Here is a 19,365-nt window from a genome sequence, read left to right on the forward strand (position 1 = left end):
CTGTACAAACTTTGAACATGCTGGCCAATCCAGGTGTTGCACTATGCATATAAGTTAAGTTTTAAACCCAACAAAAAAGTACTTGTAGCAACCTTGCAACTTGCAAAAAATCAGCCAGAATTTGGTTATGTAAAAAAATATTCATCACATGGTCTTATTTTTTTGAAGGATGCTTTCTTCTCCCAGATGTTTAATTTAGAATGCTGAATCAGACTGAACTTACAGGAAATTAACATGGGAGACAAATTTGGGCTGTTCTCCGTGAAATAGACTCAAACAATTTGAAACTTTTGAAGTGTAATAATCTATAAAATTGGAGCCATCACATCATCTATGTTGAGTTTCCTTAACTTGCTTCCCCTTAAGAAAACAATTCCCAGGGAAGCACCTTCAAACTGACAAATGCCACCTATCAATGCAAATTCTTAAACCAAATCAGCCTTTCCCACAACTGGGAGAGGAGGTGGTTGCCTGTCAAGGATCTCTAATTTTACAGAGTTTAGGTCTGGTTTTTTTACTCAGTGATTATACATTCTCTTTAAAGGCTGAGTGGGTTTCCTGCTTTGTTAAGGAGACATACTGAATCTCTCCAAAATAGAATGAGACGCTCATTAAAATGCATTAAATGCACTCAAGTAGGAAAACAGCATTTACTTACCAAATTTCATCAAGGAACAACAATGAGCTGCTGCTCCTATCAAACATACTTCCATTGATTTGGGATTCATTATCTCATTGCCAAAATCAATAAATGGGCAGCATTTGCTTCCTGTAGTTTTCCAGCAATCTTAATTCTATGCAAAGATCTTAAACCCCCTGAACAAGCTGCAAGATTCAACCTCATTGACCAATACTTAACTGGAGTGCTGCCTCTGCAAGACTAAGATAGATGGAATAAGCTTTGAGGGAACAGTCTTTAAAATGAGACACGTTCCTCTGTAATCTCACAGCCACTGACATGGCAGGCCCACAGCCAAAACCACAGTGCAGTTTCAGAAATGAACTGATTCTCTAGTTCTGGCCAATTCCAATAATGAACTCTGGCTCTTGCTGAGGGAAATCTGAACAAGAGGTTTTCAAAAGGACCTCACTATTATGCATGGCAAAACTCTAATGGCTCCAGTAATGTAAGTATCTTAGAATAACCACACATCACAGAATTCAGATTACAATTTTGAAATAATTATGTGGAAGAAGCTCTTCCAATGAGAGCAAAATGAATTTGAATTTTCTACAGACAAACAACATTTTTCAATTACCGGCAACGCAAGCAATTGTTTATTTTAGGATTTAGTCAGTCGGAATTAATGTTTTCCTGAACATCCAAGCACTGACCACAGACAGAAATTTTGATCCCTTTTCCTTTTGCAGTTATAGATATCACTGAGTGTCCCCTTAAATAAAATCTATTCTAAAGGAGAAGAGATAATGAAAGATTTAGTTCTTAAAATTAACTTCACACAATATATTTTTATCTAGGGTGACTTTACAGAGAAGCTCTTTAACAGACAGATTGCTTGATGATTAAGTGAGCTATGCTAATGCAACAAATGATCCAGGAGGCAGGAAATGATGACTTTAAATCACCAATATTTCTAAATTTAGATCTTCAGCTCTTCTATACTGTAAAAATCAAATCAACAGCATACTCACATCATCTAGAAAGGGATTTTGGAAGACTATTCAGTATAATAACATTACAACTTCACTAGTGAAACAATGAAAAAAAGACGTTTAGGTAAGAAAACAGAGGAACCATGATTCTTTGGCAAAATGGTTGAATTTCTACAATTATTTTGTCAGTCATATTTGAGATGTGCTGCTGGCTATTAAGAGTACTTTCAGGAAGACTTTGACCACATACCAGATAGTTCCTTAATATGTTTTGAATGGTTTGTCACTGAAATTGTTTTTGAAAAATATCCCAGACTATAACAAATCTGAGTCTGACAGCTTGGGAAGCACTGAGCTGTAAAAAACTTAGGTCCCAACATTCTCAAAGTAGAGTGTCTCAAGACTGGGAACTGGAAAAAAGTTATAGTGACAATGAATATACTTTCAATTGAGATAAAAGATGTCACCAATAAAATTTTGCACCGGAGCTTGCAGCAGTCTTTTCAGTCACTAAGAAAGAAAGGAAAACTCTAATTTTGGTCTTCTAAGAAAGTGGCTGTTGTATGGAAGTACTATTATATTCGAAAGAAAACACTTGGGAATCAAAATATCACTGCTCCTTTTAAAGTTCTAGTAAATGGGCACAGAAAAGATAGTTGAGGGATTTCTGAGGCCCTGAGCTTAATTTTCTTTGATTATGAGTTAGCAACGGATCTAGGAGAAAGGCTGCATTTCCCCTCCAGTAGGAGCTACCAGTTTACTCAAAGATTATTGTTTTCTCCATGCTTCAGAGTTTCAGAAGTGGCACCAATCAGAGAAATTATCAAGGTATTCTGTAAGTTTCAAGACTGAAGACTAAGATTAAATGTAAGTGCTAGATTTTTTTCTAAGAGCTATGGCTCCAGTGTCAGTAACTATTGGAAAGGTGTTAAGGAGTAGTAGAAGCCCACAGTCTCTGTAGGTCTTATCTCTAATAGGAATGAGCTGAGCCAGATTATAGGAGTACTGGATAATTTCTAGACTGTTTCTTGTTCATCTTCTCTTTTTCAGAGATTGCTTTTACATTACCCCTCTTATACAGAATCTCTTTAGCACATACAACACTGACTGAACTTGAAAACATCAATTTAAAGCTTCAAACTTAAAATGTAATTGGAATGACAGGCTCCTTTCTTATCAAGCAGAATTTCCTGCCTAGTAGACACTGGGTCAGCATCTGAACCAGCACTTTGTGAGTATGTTTTCCAGCATGCCATTCAAGCTCAATCCTGAATGCAATTTAGCAAACTGACAAGGAAACTCTTAAGAGGTGGAAAGGCTGAAAATAGAAAACTTACTTAAGAAGCTACTCAAAGACTTTATCCCAGCAGAACACCACTATGTCTATACAGTTTCTAAGTGATGAAGTATTACCAAGCTTACTTAAAAAAACCTTCCTGTACACAGAATAAAACTTAATTACAAATGCACTTGGCTCTATCTTTTTACACCATACTTGGGGAATAGTATTTAGCAATATTCCTAAACCTGACTCTTTCTTCCTTTTGATTTCCAGAAACTGGTATGTTTTCCACACAATGAAGCATCACAGTATTAGGATGACTGAACAGTGACATGTCGTCACCATGCCTTGCTGCTTCAAATTGTGTTCTAAAACATTCATCATTTGCTTGCCTGTCCTCTTCTCAACTTCATTTAGGAGAAAAGTTTTCAACTAACCATTTAAGACAAATCGAATTCTCATAACTTTCAGACTTTTTTCTGAAGAAGTTAAATGACTAGAAATACCTATGACAAACTAAAAGGCCATGCAAGCTTCCCCTGTGGCTCTTTCTCCAGTAAAACACACAGCAACATTATTGCCCCAATCAAAATTTCTCCATAAACATTTACATATTGCAGTCTGTGGCAGTTTTGGCAGTTTCTCTCATACCATCTTTGTGTGCTAGAACAAAACTCAGGAAAGTTAAAAGAATGTAAGTCAGTTGCTTAAGGCCTACTACTTACATTATCCTCATTAAGGAAAAGTGCTAAAGCCTAAAGCCTTATGGTTGGGATCAGAGCTGGGATAGAGAACAGAAAGGAATTACAACACACATCTGAGTCATGTTTGCACTTTCAGCACCCTGTAGTACAGGATGATGACCCCTGCAATTCTGAATTAAAATTTACATTACTTGCTCTAAATTGTTAATCTTAAAAACTATTCACAGGCTGCAAATTGAGAACCATTCATTAACATATTTAACACAAGCACTTAGTTTATTAAGTTCTAGTACACTAGCAACTTGGTTGATAGTCATTATCCAACAGTCAATGCTGAGACACTAAAATCAATTCTGAAAAAGAGACTAGCAAGTTTAAAATTCTGTCTAAGTAGAAAAGCATCCCAACAACCTCAGTGTTATGAATGACCAACATAAAACAATCTCAAAAAACCAGGATGAAAAAAACATAGCTTTCCAAACCATGCTTTATTTCACTTGAAGTGACACTGCAGAGTACGTGTTCTATATCTGACACAGGCTGAAGACAACTTAAAAAGAAGTGCATGAAGTTTCCTTCAGTTCCTTCTGAACAGGTGATAATCTGATTCTCAACAAGACATTTAAAGACATTTACTAAGACCACTTCCTTAAATAAATCCCAAAATGTTGTCAAGATAAGCATGACAACTTCACAGACTTACAAGAAAATGCTCGCCACACATAGTTTAACATCAGATTGCAAATACCAGATAGTAAGAAAGCATGCTGAATAGCAGAAACACAATGAAACATCACTAACACTTCCCACATTTGAAAAGTTCTTACCTGGGTAAACTGCCTGTTAAACTTCTTTCACTTGATGACGATGATGATGATCCAGGTCTCTGATCTGCCTTCCTCCCTAGAGTCTCTGTTGCACTTGTCTGAGGTTTTTCACCTTCCTCTTCTGGCTTTTTTTTTTCAGTATCACTTTCGTCACTGCCTTCTCCTAAGATGTCATCCACCTGCCAAAGAGTGAAGGAGTCAGTTTATCTTACAGCAGACTTCTCTGTATTAATCTTTCATAATTATCGGATCACTCTTCAATAATCCTTAAGAATATGCTTCAAGCTTCCTTGGCCTTCTCTGTCAAAATTTAAATTAAACACCAGTGTCTTCAACACAGCCTCTGTAACAACTCTAGCAAGGTTTTATTCAAATAAAGTGTATTTATTCTATCCTTAGCTTAAGGCACATATACATATACTCACATACATTATAGTCACACAAGAAACTATTATAAAAAGAGTGCTGCCTTCTGAAATTAAGGGGATAAATGATTTATACTATCGTAAAATACTGATGCATGCTTTCTAATAGACACATTTTAAATTATTGTAACATATAGAATCACTTGGGCAAGGCATATTAATCTCTAGTAAGAATTCTTTTATTTACAGGTATTCCTTGATACATGTAACTGTAAAGAAGTCTATTTCTAAATAATACAGTATGAATGAAACAATGTACAAATCTCATTTTAACCCATCTAATTGTGCTAATTAATAAGGATAAATATATCAAAAGATGTCATGTTAAAAAGATAAAAGATATCATGTTTGTTAAATAATTGTTCATCCTTTACTTTTGAGAAGTTACCATAGGATTTGATAGTCCTCTAAAAACCTATGAATTTGCTGTGACAGGTCTGAATCTGCTGAAACCATTACTAAAAGTAAATCATACTCATGAGCCACCCTAATGAGCTTCAGAAGGTTATATTCTTTGAGTTAGCATTCAACCTTCAGAAAGACATGGAAAACAAAATAAAGGTGAAGAACGCCCAGTCTCTCAAGTTTTGTGAATGGTAGAAGACATGGAAATAAGACATATGTGAGCATTTCTCTATTGATAGTTGAGAATTTTTCCTAGAAGCAGTTTATCTCCACATACATTAAAATATGCTTCACCACTACTCTTTGTTCTCACTAATCCAAACCTGCTTTATCAAGAAGAAAAATATCTGTATATGAAATTGGACTAAAAGGTTTTATGCTGTTTGTCTGCTGCTTTTACATGAATAATCCCAAAAGCTAAAAGAAACTTTGGATCTTGGGGGAGCTCTAGGCAAGAGGTTTAATACAGCATGCATTCTACTAAGACAGGCAATTAACCATTAAACCTTAAGCATCCATTTCTGATCTCTGAAGGTTTGAAACTCTAATAAAAATGGAAATAAAACCATAAAGACTATGAATTTAAAAAAAAGAGGGCATGCTGTGGTTTAGCTTTATTTTCATGAACTCAAAACTCTTAATTTCCTTTTTCTCAGAGAGCCAGGGTTAAGAACACTGAAATTACAGGACAAAAACTGAGTGGAGGGAACATCTCTATTAAATAAGTAGCCACAACCTGAGTAGTGGAAGACTGAAACAGACCAATGGCTTAGAGAAGTTATGTTAAAAGTATTGCCATAGGCTCTTTTGTGACAAATACAGAATTTAATAATCTGATAAACTGAACCACACACCACTACTGCAGCCTATTGGTACTACCAGCAAATTCTCTTCTGCACAGTAAAATCTGTGTCACTGGGCCATCTTTCAAGTTTACCTCTACCTGCAAGTCTTAAAAAACAAAACAAAAAAACCTGCAACAGAACAGAAACTCAAGCTGCATGCTCAAGTTCAAGTGCCACACACTACTAAATTTCCTGATTTCACTTTAGGCAAACCTTCACCTTAAAGAAATGAGGCAGTGAGTCCCCAGGTGATAGTTTGTTGCACTCAAATTTTGTTAAGAGTCTTTTTGTAGAAATAAGCACTATCTAAATATCCATAGACTGGAATACCTAGGGAGTCTGTTGATGCTATACAAACAGAATACTAACGTACATAAACTCCTAGAAGGAAGAGAAAGGAACAAGGAGAAAATTCTTATAAAAACACAGTCTTTGTTAATCTTTAAAGAACACCAAAGATAACACCACTGTAGTTTTATTCCCAGCCAACAAAAAATGTCTGGTAAAGACTAGAAATACCCATACCTGCTCCCTTTTCGTTTAACGCAGGTGGACATTTCAGGGATTTCAGCTTGCTGCACACATCACTTCAGCTCCTATCTTGCAAAACTTTATAGCAACAGGTTAAAAAGCTGTAGCAGCCTACAGCTGTACTGCTCACCTATTTTAAAACAAGACAGTATCACACTTCTTGTTCTCAAAGCCTTCCTTTAAAGTAGAAAGTATGTTTTGCTGATACACAGCAAAGAACAGCTTTGTCTTGTAATTCTGCAAGCCTAAGAACTGTCAGTCTGGCTATTAACTGAAGCACAGTTTTGCCAGAAGTTGTCATAACTTTCTTCTTCTTCCTAGAGATGTAGCAAGAGACACGCACAATCTAAATTTCTTTTAAAATAAATTAATCTAATTTGTTAATGAAAGAACACTTGCACAAGTTGCTCAAATTCTGTCATAAGACACCACTGACATATTAGGCTGGAAATCCTAACATTCTATTAAAAATGACACATGGCAATTTAAGAGGGCACAGAGCCTAGGTTTTGAGTGATCTTTTCTGACACTTCACTGCCAAGGGGAAACATCAGTAGGAAGCTGCTAATGAAGTGCTGAGGGCAGCATGATAGCAGTATGTTACTATCACAGAATTATACAATTTCTGAGCATCTAAACTGGTTTTATACTATTTAGGTTATGTAAAGAAAGAGAAATTTGGGTAAAAATAATTTAGCACAAAAAGTACTTGGTCCACTTGTACTGCTTCTAATCAGTCCCTCAGAGCAAGCCTTTTTTAGATATAATCTTACAACTATTTTTTGAACATCAAAATACCGTCAAGTAACGTCTTGACAGTATCTGCTTTCATGTAGTTTCACTTAAAAACACAAAAGAATCTATGAATGTTGGACACATCTACTGCAGTGTTCCTCTCCATGTGCATTTTGTGGAAGATAGCATACTGATGGCCCAAAACTAATAAGCAACAGGATTCCTAGGCAGCTAGCTAGGATGAAGAGTCATCTACTGCTAAAAGTCACTTGCACTTTGGTCCAGTTTATAAGTTTCTTTCTGACACAGAGTGGCACCTCTGAAGAGGTATGGACAGTTTTTCCTCATCCATGCAGCTTGATGATTGCACAAACGGTTTTTAAAAGAGAATGGGACAGTTCTCAACATATACTCACCATTTTATGTGGAAATGCCTGTTGAACTGGTGAACTAAGTTTAAAACAGTATTTTTTTTTTCCCTAACATGAGACACGATTCAGGTTTTTGCAGCCTGCGTTTTTAAACAGAAAATCTCAGCTTTTATGAAAGAAGCACTAGGACACTAATCTATATATTCTCTTTCAAGTCATCCCCAAAGTCATCAGTGAATAGTGTAGCCAACCTGCAAGTACGCTTAGCTCATTATCCTTGAAAACTGCCGAGAAGCATTAAAGGCTTAATCCATTTGGTTATTCCGTTACAATGGGAAAACCAAGAGTGGGAGGGAACTTGATTTGAACTAATTTCCAAACACTTCAACCTGATTTACAGATTATTTAAACTACCTTTGAGGCTCTAATGTGCTTCAGCTCAGAGGCAAACACTAAACCTCTGAAATGCTGCAACCAGAAATGCAGTCTCTTATTGCACAGTCATGATCAGAAAATGTTATAGAAAAACAGCCATAATTATGGAGTTTACTTCAGAAGATACAAGAACCAAACAATCATCACCCTAAAAAGAAGACACACAAAAGCATCAAAAGAGTTGCTGATACAACCTGCACACCACCCTCCCATTTTTTGCATCTCAACTTTCAAAGGTTTCTCTCAATGAGTCCTTGTTATCACACATTTTAACAATATTCTGTTTCACCATCCCAGGGTTAACTGAAAGCACACCTTTTGCTTAGAGAGACTGAATACACATCACTACATACATATTTCAGAGAAAAATAAGGCTGTTTTCCTTTTCAGAAGTTCAACTCCTTTACTTCTTGTTCAGCAGGATATAGGATATAAAGCTGTTCAGAAGTCACAGTCTAAGCGAAATTGAAAACATTATGGTGAGAACAAATGACAGGAAAAAAACTGCTTTCATTTACCTGCATGCACAAGCTTTCTGCAGTCATCACAGCTGCAAAGGAACTCAAACTATTGCTTTGTAGAACAGCTGGGGTACAGTAGGGCTTACTAGCTCAAAATCACTGCTACAAAAACACTGATATGCTGTGTTCAGCATAGATTTCGTCACACATACGATGAACAAACCCACCCCTAAGATGTGTAAGCCAGCCTGGATCTGCCTTGACTTGCTAATTTTAACTTGGCATTGGCAGACATCAGCTGGCTTCATGAAGCATTATTTGTCAGTGAACTTCCCTCTTCAATAACTCGATTACCTTGGTTTTATTATTACAAGAACCAAGATATAGTTATCAATGTGCTCAAGCTAACAAAACCACCTCAAATAGTAAGCATTGGAGAAAATTATTTCTGGTTTTATGAGATATTTAAAGATGACAGTGAAAACAGCAGTTTTGAAACAGTTTCTGCTGAACTGGGCAATGGGACTGCTTGATTCCGTACAGGCAAGCATGCAGCTTTTAAATGAAATAGTTCAGAAATATGAGCACTGTGTACATGGAAGCATCCTGCATAGCCTACTCAACAGATGGAATTAGGCATGGAGTAAGTTAAGGAAAAAGAAAAGAAGCAATCCATAACACAGTGAAAGATAAGCCCAGCAGCTGAAGAGTGGTCTGTTTCTACAACAAGCTCAATATTAAGGTGATTGAATACCATGCAGGTTCTGGTATGATCTCTGTACCATGGTATGACAGCTATATCCAGTTCTCAATACCTCTGGGATGAAGCAAGTTTGATGTTGGAGCATTGAAATATCTGGGATAGGCAGCTGTCTGTGTTACTCTCAGAGAAAGCAGTATCATCCTATTTGCTACAAGGAGTGACAGGGAATATTATCCAGAGCTGACTGTGACCCCCAGCAATTAGAAAGTGCAAGCTCATATACAAACCCTGTAACAATACAGAGTAACAAAGGTGTTCTCTCAAGATCTAAAATTAATGCCACTACTTTAAAGTTTCTGCAGCACAGCCATTCAGATAATTATGCATTTTGCAACTCATCACTGCAGAGAATTTTGTATATCACTAGGGGGCTCTAGTTCTGCAGCTTCTCCTAAGCTCTATTAAAGTTGTACATGGAATGGAAGTAGTGGTGCTGACACAGGAGCTAGAACACCTGGAGCTGAAGGACTATCACACAGAGTGGCTGTACTCAGTGTACCTGAAGCTGGCACCTAAAAGAATAAAGACTACCAAAGCAGAGATGCTTTCCCTTGAAAAAATCACTAACTGAGCAATTGCAATTATGCACAAGTTAAATTTAATGCATGTCACAACTGATCAAGATCAGCTGATTAAAAAGTTTAGTACAAACTAAACTGTCCTTCAATGCTGTATGTAGAAATAACCTGGCCTCTGTGCCACCAAAATGGACTTGTATTTTTATCACCCCAGAATTCCAACCACAAATTAAGTTTGCTAGCAGGCTAGCATTATGCAAATATTTGCAAAGATTCTTCACAGCACTTAACACACATTATGCCATATTGCATACCTGTATTTCTTTGTACGTTGAAATACAAGTTCCAGAAGATCTTGTTAAAACAAGCAAAAAATAGTTATGAAAAAAAAGTTCAGACTTAGACTGGGACTTGAGCAGACACCTTTAAATATCACTCATGGAGAGTAACAGCTCAAATTTAGATGTAAAAATATGTTAGACTCGTGATGAGGTACAATCAGGCCCTGTATGCAGCTGCTCAATTATGTTAGGGATCAGCTTGCAAATTGTTTAACACGGCTCATGCAACTCATTTTTAACTGTGGCCAATTAGTGCTGACAGCCTAGCTGCATTTCATTTAGCATATGGAGGTGGTCCTATATGTTAAAATAAGGTTACTGAATTCCATTTAAAGAGGTTTTTCTCCATTTTGTTGAGTAAATGAACAGCTGAAAAAGGCTTTCAGCTTCTCTTTACTAAGGCCAAGCAGTAACATAATGTACTACCAGAGGCAGCTGAAAAACCTTCACAGGATGTATGGAAAAGCCTTCTTTCCTATGGAATAACCAACACCTTGTATATACATTCTAGAAGTGGGAGCTTTATAGAACTACTTTCCCTTTCATATAGAGTAACATTTGAATAACACATTTGCTGTAAAATCAGGCACAGTTTAAAAGCCAGAAGTTGTTAATATCTGCAGTATCACAGAGCTCAAGATTTATCCTTATTTGCATAATAACTTTTACTCTATGCTTAACAGAATGATAGCAACATGGAAAAAGAAGCTACTCTCCTAAAAAACCCAAACTTACAAGGAAACAAATTTTTGAACACCTTTGGGAGAATGGCAGAGGATCTGAATCAACTGTTGATTGAACCAGGAAAGTGTGAAGACTATGTAATAGGGCAGAACTATCTTTGCTGACAAGTAAATCAGTCCAGTCTTGGACTAACTAAGTTTTGCCCGGATTTCCCTGTTTTTCTATTAACAATCCATCAATCTGAAAACTTGAGTTTTATCAGATTCCTCAAAAAAGTTAGAAGCAAGCATGTCTACTTCTTTAGTTATATCTGCTTGGTGCAGCCCATTACTAATATTTATTGTAGCACAAATATTTCTACTTAGTTTATGAGCAAAGTAGACATAATAGAAGTGAAGTCTCAGTTAAAAAGAGGGAACAGCCTGAAGTCATGTCAGGGCAGGTTTGGGTTAGATATTAGAAAAAGGTTCTTTACCCACAGGGTAGCTGGGCATGGGAACAGGCTCCCTAGGGAAGTGGTCAGAGCACCAAGCCTGACAGAGTGCAAGGAGTGTTTGGACAAGACTCTGAGTATATGGTCTGACTCTTGGGGATGATGCTGTGCAGGGCCAAGAGTCGGACTCTATGATCCTTGTTGATACTTCCCACTCAGCTTATTCTGAAACATTTTATTTATTTTCCCGTTAACAGCGTGACCAGCCAAGAACTTGATTGATCATATTCAGTTTGCTCAAAAGTCTTATATCATATTTTAATTAACAACTTGTCATGACTGCCATTAAGCTAATTCTTACGTATATAGGCAGTCCACATTTTCATCTACAAAATGCAGGTATTTATACTGTGTGTCATATGAATGCCAAGAGGTTACTGTATGTTTCCCAGACTTCCTCATGACACACAAAGTAAAAAAAAAAAACAACTCTAAAACTAAAATAAGACAAGTACTCCAAAAAAAACAGTGTTTAAATAGTATTTTCTAAGCAACCTGTGCAGAAAAACAGAAGTCATCCACAAATGATTGCCTACTTGAGATAATACAACTTCAATAAAAATCCTGCTCCTATTTCAGTAATGAGTTGTCTCCTTGTAAGACATTGTAAAAAAGCCTCTCCAAACACTTCTAAAACATGCTAAGCAAGCTTGATCCATGATGCCCTTAAACAAAACTAGCAGGCCATCAGCTCCATGCAACTAGTGCATAAACTAATGGTCTGCAGAAAAATATCACAGCAAAAAAATAGACAAACACACGTTTCACATTTTGATAATCCATTTGAATCTCAATAGCCTTATCTACACTACATGTATTTTGATTTTCTCTATCTATTAGGTGAATAACAATCAGTGTCAATGTTTCTGGTCAGGATGATTTATAATAAGCATGACCGATACAGTTTTTTTTAATGTTTATGTCTTCTGAAACTAACAAACAAAAGAGGAAAGCATAGCTGCTTTTTAGAGTAGTTTCAATTGTCCAGTAGAAAATGAATTCTTTAAAGCAAAACAAAGGCAGAAGCAAACTACTAATGGCCAGCTTCTTTTAAGCGCTTATCTTTCTTCTCTCCAATGCTCTGTAGCAGTATCTTAATTCTATCCTGCTGATTTTCACTGCCAAACTAGTAAAAATGGCACTGGAAAACTTTACTCAGTTTTCTGTACTAATCAGATGAGATATGGGTGAAACAATTGTTTTACTATTATAATACATAAATGCTCAATTGCTTCTGTATTATTTAACCATATTAAAGAAGGGTTAATGTCAAAATTGTAAAATGGGAGAAGCAGTAAATACACTTTCCTTGTAATGCAACTGCTTTAAGCTATGTTCTTTAAAAAAATACATTACATTTCTTGGTGCATCACCCAGCCATCACTTCTCCATGAAGACATGCCAGCAACCTGATTCCTAGCATTGCACTCTCACCATTTCTCTCCAGAAAACTCAACTCCCAGGGAAAGAAAGCAAGCAATACATGTAGTCTTGCTGGGTTAGGTCATTTGGTAATAAGCACTCCACAGTGAAAACAAAAAGCTGTTCAGAGCATGGGGGCCAGAGGTGATATAAGAGTCAGCATATGAAGGAAGGTGATAATAGGACTGTCAGTAAGGAAGCAGCACCAGGAAGCACCAACAGACCAAGACCAGCCAATCTGAGTCTACTCAGGTCTGCTTATATCAGAAGATGCTTTGCAAATCCTTTTCATAGCAGTCTCTTACTGTCTCAATGGAGAGCATCATGCCTACCCTTCTCACCTCTCAGTACATGCACTTTCACAAATAGTTACTTCAAATTGTTTTTACAAGCCCAGTTTGAATGAAAGCTCTCAATTTGCAAAGCAAGACCCCATCACTTTGAAGGGCCAAGAGGCCTGGATGACAATCAATAACAACAGCAAGCGTACATACAGGCTCATTATTTTTACTTCCAAAAAAAGTACAGTTTTTAAGAAGCTAACCAAATTCAGCATCTGTACCATTTATGACATAGTACATGTTAGGGTGGCAAACAAGAAAATCTGTATGAGAAACGTGGTTGTGGAAATTTAAAGAACTGTTATGTGTGAGATAATTGTCCAAGGGAGCCCAGCCAGCTATTATTTGCTCTAGAGACCACAGCCTCCACATTAAATTAGTACTTTTTAACTAAGAGGCTAACCACTTACTGAGATAATAGTTTTCAACAATTTGAAGGAGAAAAACACTCTCTCCTATTTCACTGCACAGTACAGTCAGTAACTTGAAATAAAAATCAGAAATTAAGGGACAAATTTGCTTAGGTAAAAGCAAAATGCAGAGTGACAAAATACAAGAGTATAAGTGGCCTTATGTAAGAGCAGAATGTTGCAATTTTAGTCTTTGTATACAGCATATAAATTACGATTTAGTTCAACGAAAAGAATGTGCAGAATATGTCCCAAATCAACAGAACCATGTGGACGCAAAAGTAGTTCATCAGACGATTCTCACTCAAGAAAAATCTGTATACTTAAATGCACTCGTGCACAGAACATACCTTTGCAATGTGGTCACTTTGCAGCTGCTGACCACATATCCCAACCGGATGGCAGGAATCTGCAGCTCCACTAACTGAAGTGAGAGATAGGAAAGCTGGAGGTCGGACTGGTATCAGATTTGCTCCCTCTCTTCCCCTGTCCCAAGTCCCAAACTGACAGGAATTTAAACCAACAAAATATTTTACCTTAGGTGGCAGAGATGATGACACTTGACAAGATACAGATGCTACTCTCAAACACTGTGACCAAACCACAGTACCAAACACAAAAGCCTAAGCATCCTACAGCTAGTAAACTATGTGTGCACAGCTGTTCCAGGATGTTAGTAATCCCAGGCCATCCTGGATCAGAAGGTACTGTAGAACAAACAGAAATCTTTCTGCCTTACTGAACTTGTTTAATCTTACTGCCTTTCTGGAGGTTCCTTTTCCACTTCCTTCCCACTGCTGAAACCCATGCTGGCACCCGTAAAGGACTGGTTCTGAAAGTACTGACACACATGAGGAGCTATGGCTGTCTGCCTTCTGCTATTACCATGGATGTAGCAGCAGCTGAGATATGAGCAATTGAGAGCAGGCTCAGGGTAATTTCTTTTTCCTTTATCACTGACATTTTATAAAGGGACCTTCTTAGATTCTTGCTATGCATTTCTACTATTTACATGGACTGGTGAACTAGAAAGCACCTGAAAAATAACATAAGGGAACTATACTGACAGCCATAGCTCTAAAATGAACAGATGAGAATAATTTGTAGCGAAAAGGAATACAGGAATGAAAACTCCTGACCTTGTTTACTTATTTCATGGTCAAGTCATTTGTCATACACAAGAATGTCAATGTAATTATGACAGGGACACTTATTAAAAAAGGGAAAATCTTTAAGATTATATAAAGCTGACTCAATTTTTAAAAGAAGCTAGCACAATGCACAAGGCTAAAAATCACCCTCTGTGTCTGCAACAAATACCCATGAAGAAAGAATACATTTTACAGAAAAGCAAAGTCAAGGAAGCAATTAGTATGTAAAAAACAAACACCTTATTACAACATAGGACACAACATTGTTGTGAATGACAAAACAAGCATTATAGGATTAGATCAACTTAACTAAATAACTGTGCATGATACAATCCCAGTTATAAGGTTCTCTCCAAATATAATTTAGGAATCCAAATTTAGAAGAAAATGATCCCTAATAAAAAGGAACTAGCAATCAGTTCTGAAGAAACAGTCTCACAAGATCATCCATGAGTAACCTCTGCGAATGAGAGCTACGTCTCATCTTGTACTGAGATAATCAGTTATGAATGGAAAGACGTGTATGCCTTCACATGGTTTGCATGTCATTCCCTTCCTTTGCACAACTTGCTTTAGCTAATAGATCTTATTTCTGGAAACAAATAACAGTCATTTGAAGCCTAGATTCCACTTTCTGTTTTTTTCCTCAGTAAACCACAGCAGATCCACACAACATTGTAGTGACTGGTAGGTCAGGAACTTTCACCTATCCCTGGCAAAGGAGGACAGTGCCACACAGTTCCATCCCAAGCATGTAATGAAGGCTCCAGCAGGTAAGCCCATTCCTGCTGAAATGGGGAACAAGAACAGCTGCAGACAGCTGTTTATTCACCCTGTAGGACAGGCTTCTGCAACAGTTAATTTTCAACACAGACACTAAAAGTAAAAGTAGATAACTTCTCTGTAGAGTGATAAAATTGATCCTGAGAAAACTAAAGTCATACTGCAACAGCTATTAGTGACAAGAGGTTTCTAGTTAGTTATCGACTGCATTTAATTGATTGGAAACCATTTCTTTAATGATTTCTCTTTGGTGAACATGACGGCATACTAGAGACAATTCTACATAAATAGCATTTTTATGGAATGATCTTTTGCAGGTATGTAGCAGATAACCAGTTATTTAGAAGTAAAAAATTATCCAGTCCTGCAAAAATTATTGTAAACAAGCTAATTTGACTATCAGGATTTAATTCTGCTGCCCTTTACTGTCCCATAGCAGAGATAAACAGCAGAAATCAGTTGGAAAGCACCTATGTAGTACAAGCTAGTACAGAAAAAGGGGAAAACATTCTCTCAACTGTGAGGCAGCAGGACCAGGAGGCCACATATTTCCCAAGCAGGGATACATTCCTCATGCACTTACTCTGATTTGACAATTGCCCTTTGAATGGCAATTCTATTACACTGAACACTCTTGTGCTTCCACTTTTCTAAAATTCTAAGTCCTTCATGTCAGAGGGAAAGGAAGCTACCATTGGATCAGATCTCCCAGATCATCTTGGCACTGAAAAAGATACAAAAGACTAAGTGACCTTAAACTGCAACCCAATAGCTGAAATGCTATTCATTTCCTTTGATTTACTTGGTATGCATAGCACAAATACAACTGAAAAAATAAGAGAAGGTAAACAAATCTACATAAAATCAAATTTTAAGAGATGCTTATCCACAGCAGTTCTTCCCAATGGAACAGTAGAACAGCTACAGCTTTTTTACTAGGAAAAGCAACAAACACACTTTCAAATAGGTTAAGGAAGGAGAGATATTTAATTTGGGAATATATAATAACTGAATTCTCTTTATCAGCTTCCATTTTCATACTTCCAACAGAACTTTCCCACATATAAATTACATGCAAATTCTGAATTACCTGGGGCTGTGTTGCCTTTCACAGACTTTTGCAAAGAAAAAGCAAGATTTTCTTTAGATGTTAGCTGCAAAGGAGTTATTTATTGCTAGCTATACCCATAGAAACAGTATATATTAATGCTTGCATTTCCTATTTAATTTCATTGAAAAAAAAATTCCAGTGCCTCCAGCTAAAAGACTCCTTTTGATCCTATCTGAATTTGTGAGGGAATTCAATAGAAATACTGAGGGTGCAGTTTTAAAGCTTTAAATGCAGTTCTGCCTTCACTCTTATTCCCAGGTCTTCCTACACTCTGCCTGCTCCTGGCACTAGCACTCATGCAGCAGCAATGGTGGGTTATTTCAGGAAGCTGGAAATGATAAAGATTAATCTGGGAATGATCTTTTTTGTCCCAGCCAGCTCCCTGAGCTGTCTTGCCTTAGGGTTCCATGATTACCAACAGTGGCTTAGGGCAGAGACACAGCAGTTGAGCCTGGACTGGCTTATGCAGCAGGAAGGTCCCGCTGGAACTTGTTTTCCCTCTCCTTGGACCACATACTTCTAATCCAAACAGCCTCAGCATGAGGACCTAAGAAGTGGGGCAAGAAATCACTGCTGTGACTGGAACAGACACCCTCACTCTGCCCAGGTAGCCTGCAGTCAGCTGCAGCTCTGATGGCTGCCATAGCCACTTGAATGCATGCAAATGAAGCAAAAGCATTTCTGTGGAAAAGTAGAAATTTCACATCTCTTAGTGACAATCTGATGCCAGAAAGGCTCTTACCCTTTAACACGTTTTGATAAAGAATGAGGTGGGGCCAAACACCTTTCTCTGGACGTTAAAGTAGTCACAGTGTGACCAAAGTGAACCGAGTCCCAACTAGCAAGGCTTATCAAGCTTATTTTGACTTTATTTGATAATGATCCTGACAGCAGACTCTCCTGTGTACACTCCACTAAACTTTTGTATTTTATAGACTACGTTACCACATGTCATCTGTTTCCTAAGTGTACTCCCACACAATGCTACAAAATCCTGTTTAGTTACTTGCACTATGTTTCTTCTACATGAACACAACACCTTTACTAAGGTGATGTTAGCAGTCCTAAGTTTTCCTTGCCTGTCTTTTATAGTCAGCTTCCAGGAGACAATGACCTGGCTGACCTACTACCATGTACAGTTCAACCTCCCTGATATATGTCCTGTGTGCACTCCTCCTCCTTGTCTTAGTGCTAATATTTGACCCTTGATAAAATCACATTGGGAAGCTAAAATAGCAGAAAAATCCCACCCTGCTTCTGCACCAAACAAACCCCAAACATACCCTGCTACTGGTTCAGCTGCCCAGGGAACAGAGACTTGGTGGATGGGAAAACTTCTGGCAGCAACTTTTACCTCAAATCACACTCCTGGAACCAAAGCTAAGCCAACTATGGAAAATAAGAGTGACTGGAATTTGGGCTTCATTTTTTCTGAAGTTCATGTAGTCTAGCTTCCAAGCACAATATGCTGCTTAAGCAAAATCATAATTTAAAAACAAATCATTGCAATTTAAGATGTTTATAGTTGTAGGACATAGAAAAACTTAAATTTCTTTAGTCATAAATGTAGCAGCAGAGAGCAGTCAATCACAAAACAAACAGTGCCAAAAGATTCAGACTTTTTACAAGGTTCCTAAATAGTATCTTTAAAGACAGAACAATAAATATTTTATGCAGTGAGTCTGAAAAACGTGCACACTTCCTTTTGACTCAGTGCACACACTGCATCAGCAGTTCATTAATATTTTTCAAAAGCCACATGATTAGGAAAAAATATTAGTCCATAAAGTCATAAACGTGACCCATAAGATCAATTGTCTTTAAGTATCACTGATGATACAGATGGAAGGCACAGATGGATTCAGGGACTGGCATCATGACAAGAAGAAATGCTGTTTCTGGGAAAGTTTGAGATCAAATGGACAAAATACTTCAGAACAAAAAGCAAAGCAAATCAAAAGCTGTCAACTCCAAGAGTTACCAGTTAAGTTAAAAGCCTGGCATCACCTGAAATTCAAAGGAGATCATCACAGCATTTGAAAGTTATGGGACATTTCCCCAGAACACCAGCTTAAAGTTCTTCCAAAAGTCCATCTCAAATTTACTCTGTACTGTACATAGAAAGACCGTCTTTTGTTGCTGAAATATACAGTTCCCTTCTCATACTTTTATTACATTTTCTGAAGGTAACTCAAAGTGCCTGTTATAGCTAGAACCTTGGAATGGACTTACTGCCAAGAACATGTCAAGTTAAATGCTCCTGTCCCCACCCCAATGAACTATCTAAGTTTGAAGATGAATTCAAGCTCCAGGGTAACTGGATTTTATAGTAAAGTCACACAGAAGATAAATTCATGAAAACATGGTGCACAGTGATAGGTAATTTTTCTTCTATGTATCATTTAATATTAGGTAAGACGGTGGCTCATTTGAAAAAAGTGCATAAAATAGTAAGTGAAAAGTGAGCAGCTAGAGAGAGGTTCACAATGAATTGAAAATAAAGTGCTTTTGTATGAAAAGACATGCAGTTCACTCTGCAACAGAAAGCTCCCTTCCCTTGCAAAACAATTATAGCTATGACTTAACAACACTGCAATTACATGTCTATGGATAATGAGGTCCCATGCTCTTTTTTGTCTCCCCAATCTTCCATACAATCTGTGCCTTTTACACCAGCAGAACTCTCTTCGTTCTCCCACCACTGATTTTCATC

At 37.3% G+C, this 19,365-nt stretch overlaps 1 protein-coding gene across 2 annotated transcripts in view; it reads right to left on the reverse strand.

Annotated features, from left to right (window-relative positions):
* The window catches only part of CTDP1 (CTD phosphatase subunit 1), an 84,241-nt gene that overhangs the window by 33,359 nt on the left and 31,517 nt on the right, over positions 1–19,365 (reverse strand). The window contains exon 11 of one of the 2 annotated variants that reach the window (XM_062498609.1): positions 4,438–4,606. In XM_062498609.1, the coding sequence (XP_062354593.1) occupies positions 4,438–4,606 (169 nt within the window). Of the gene's footprint in view, positions 1–4,427; positions 4,607–19,365 lie in introns of both variants that reach the window. The other variant, XM_062498602.1, reaches the window with a different exon arrangement.

Source organism: Cinclus cinclus, chromosome 1 (assembly GCF_963662255.1).
Source record: "Cinclus cinclus chromosome 1, bCinCin1.1, whole genome shotgun sequence".
NCBI lineage: Eukaryota > Metazoa > Chordata > Aves > Passeriformes > Cinclidae > Cinclus > Cinclus cinclus.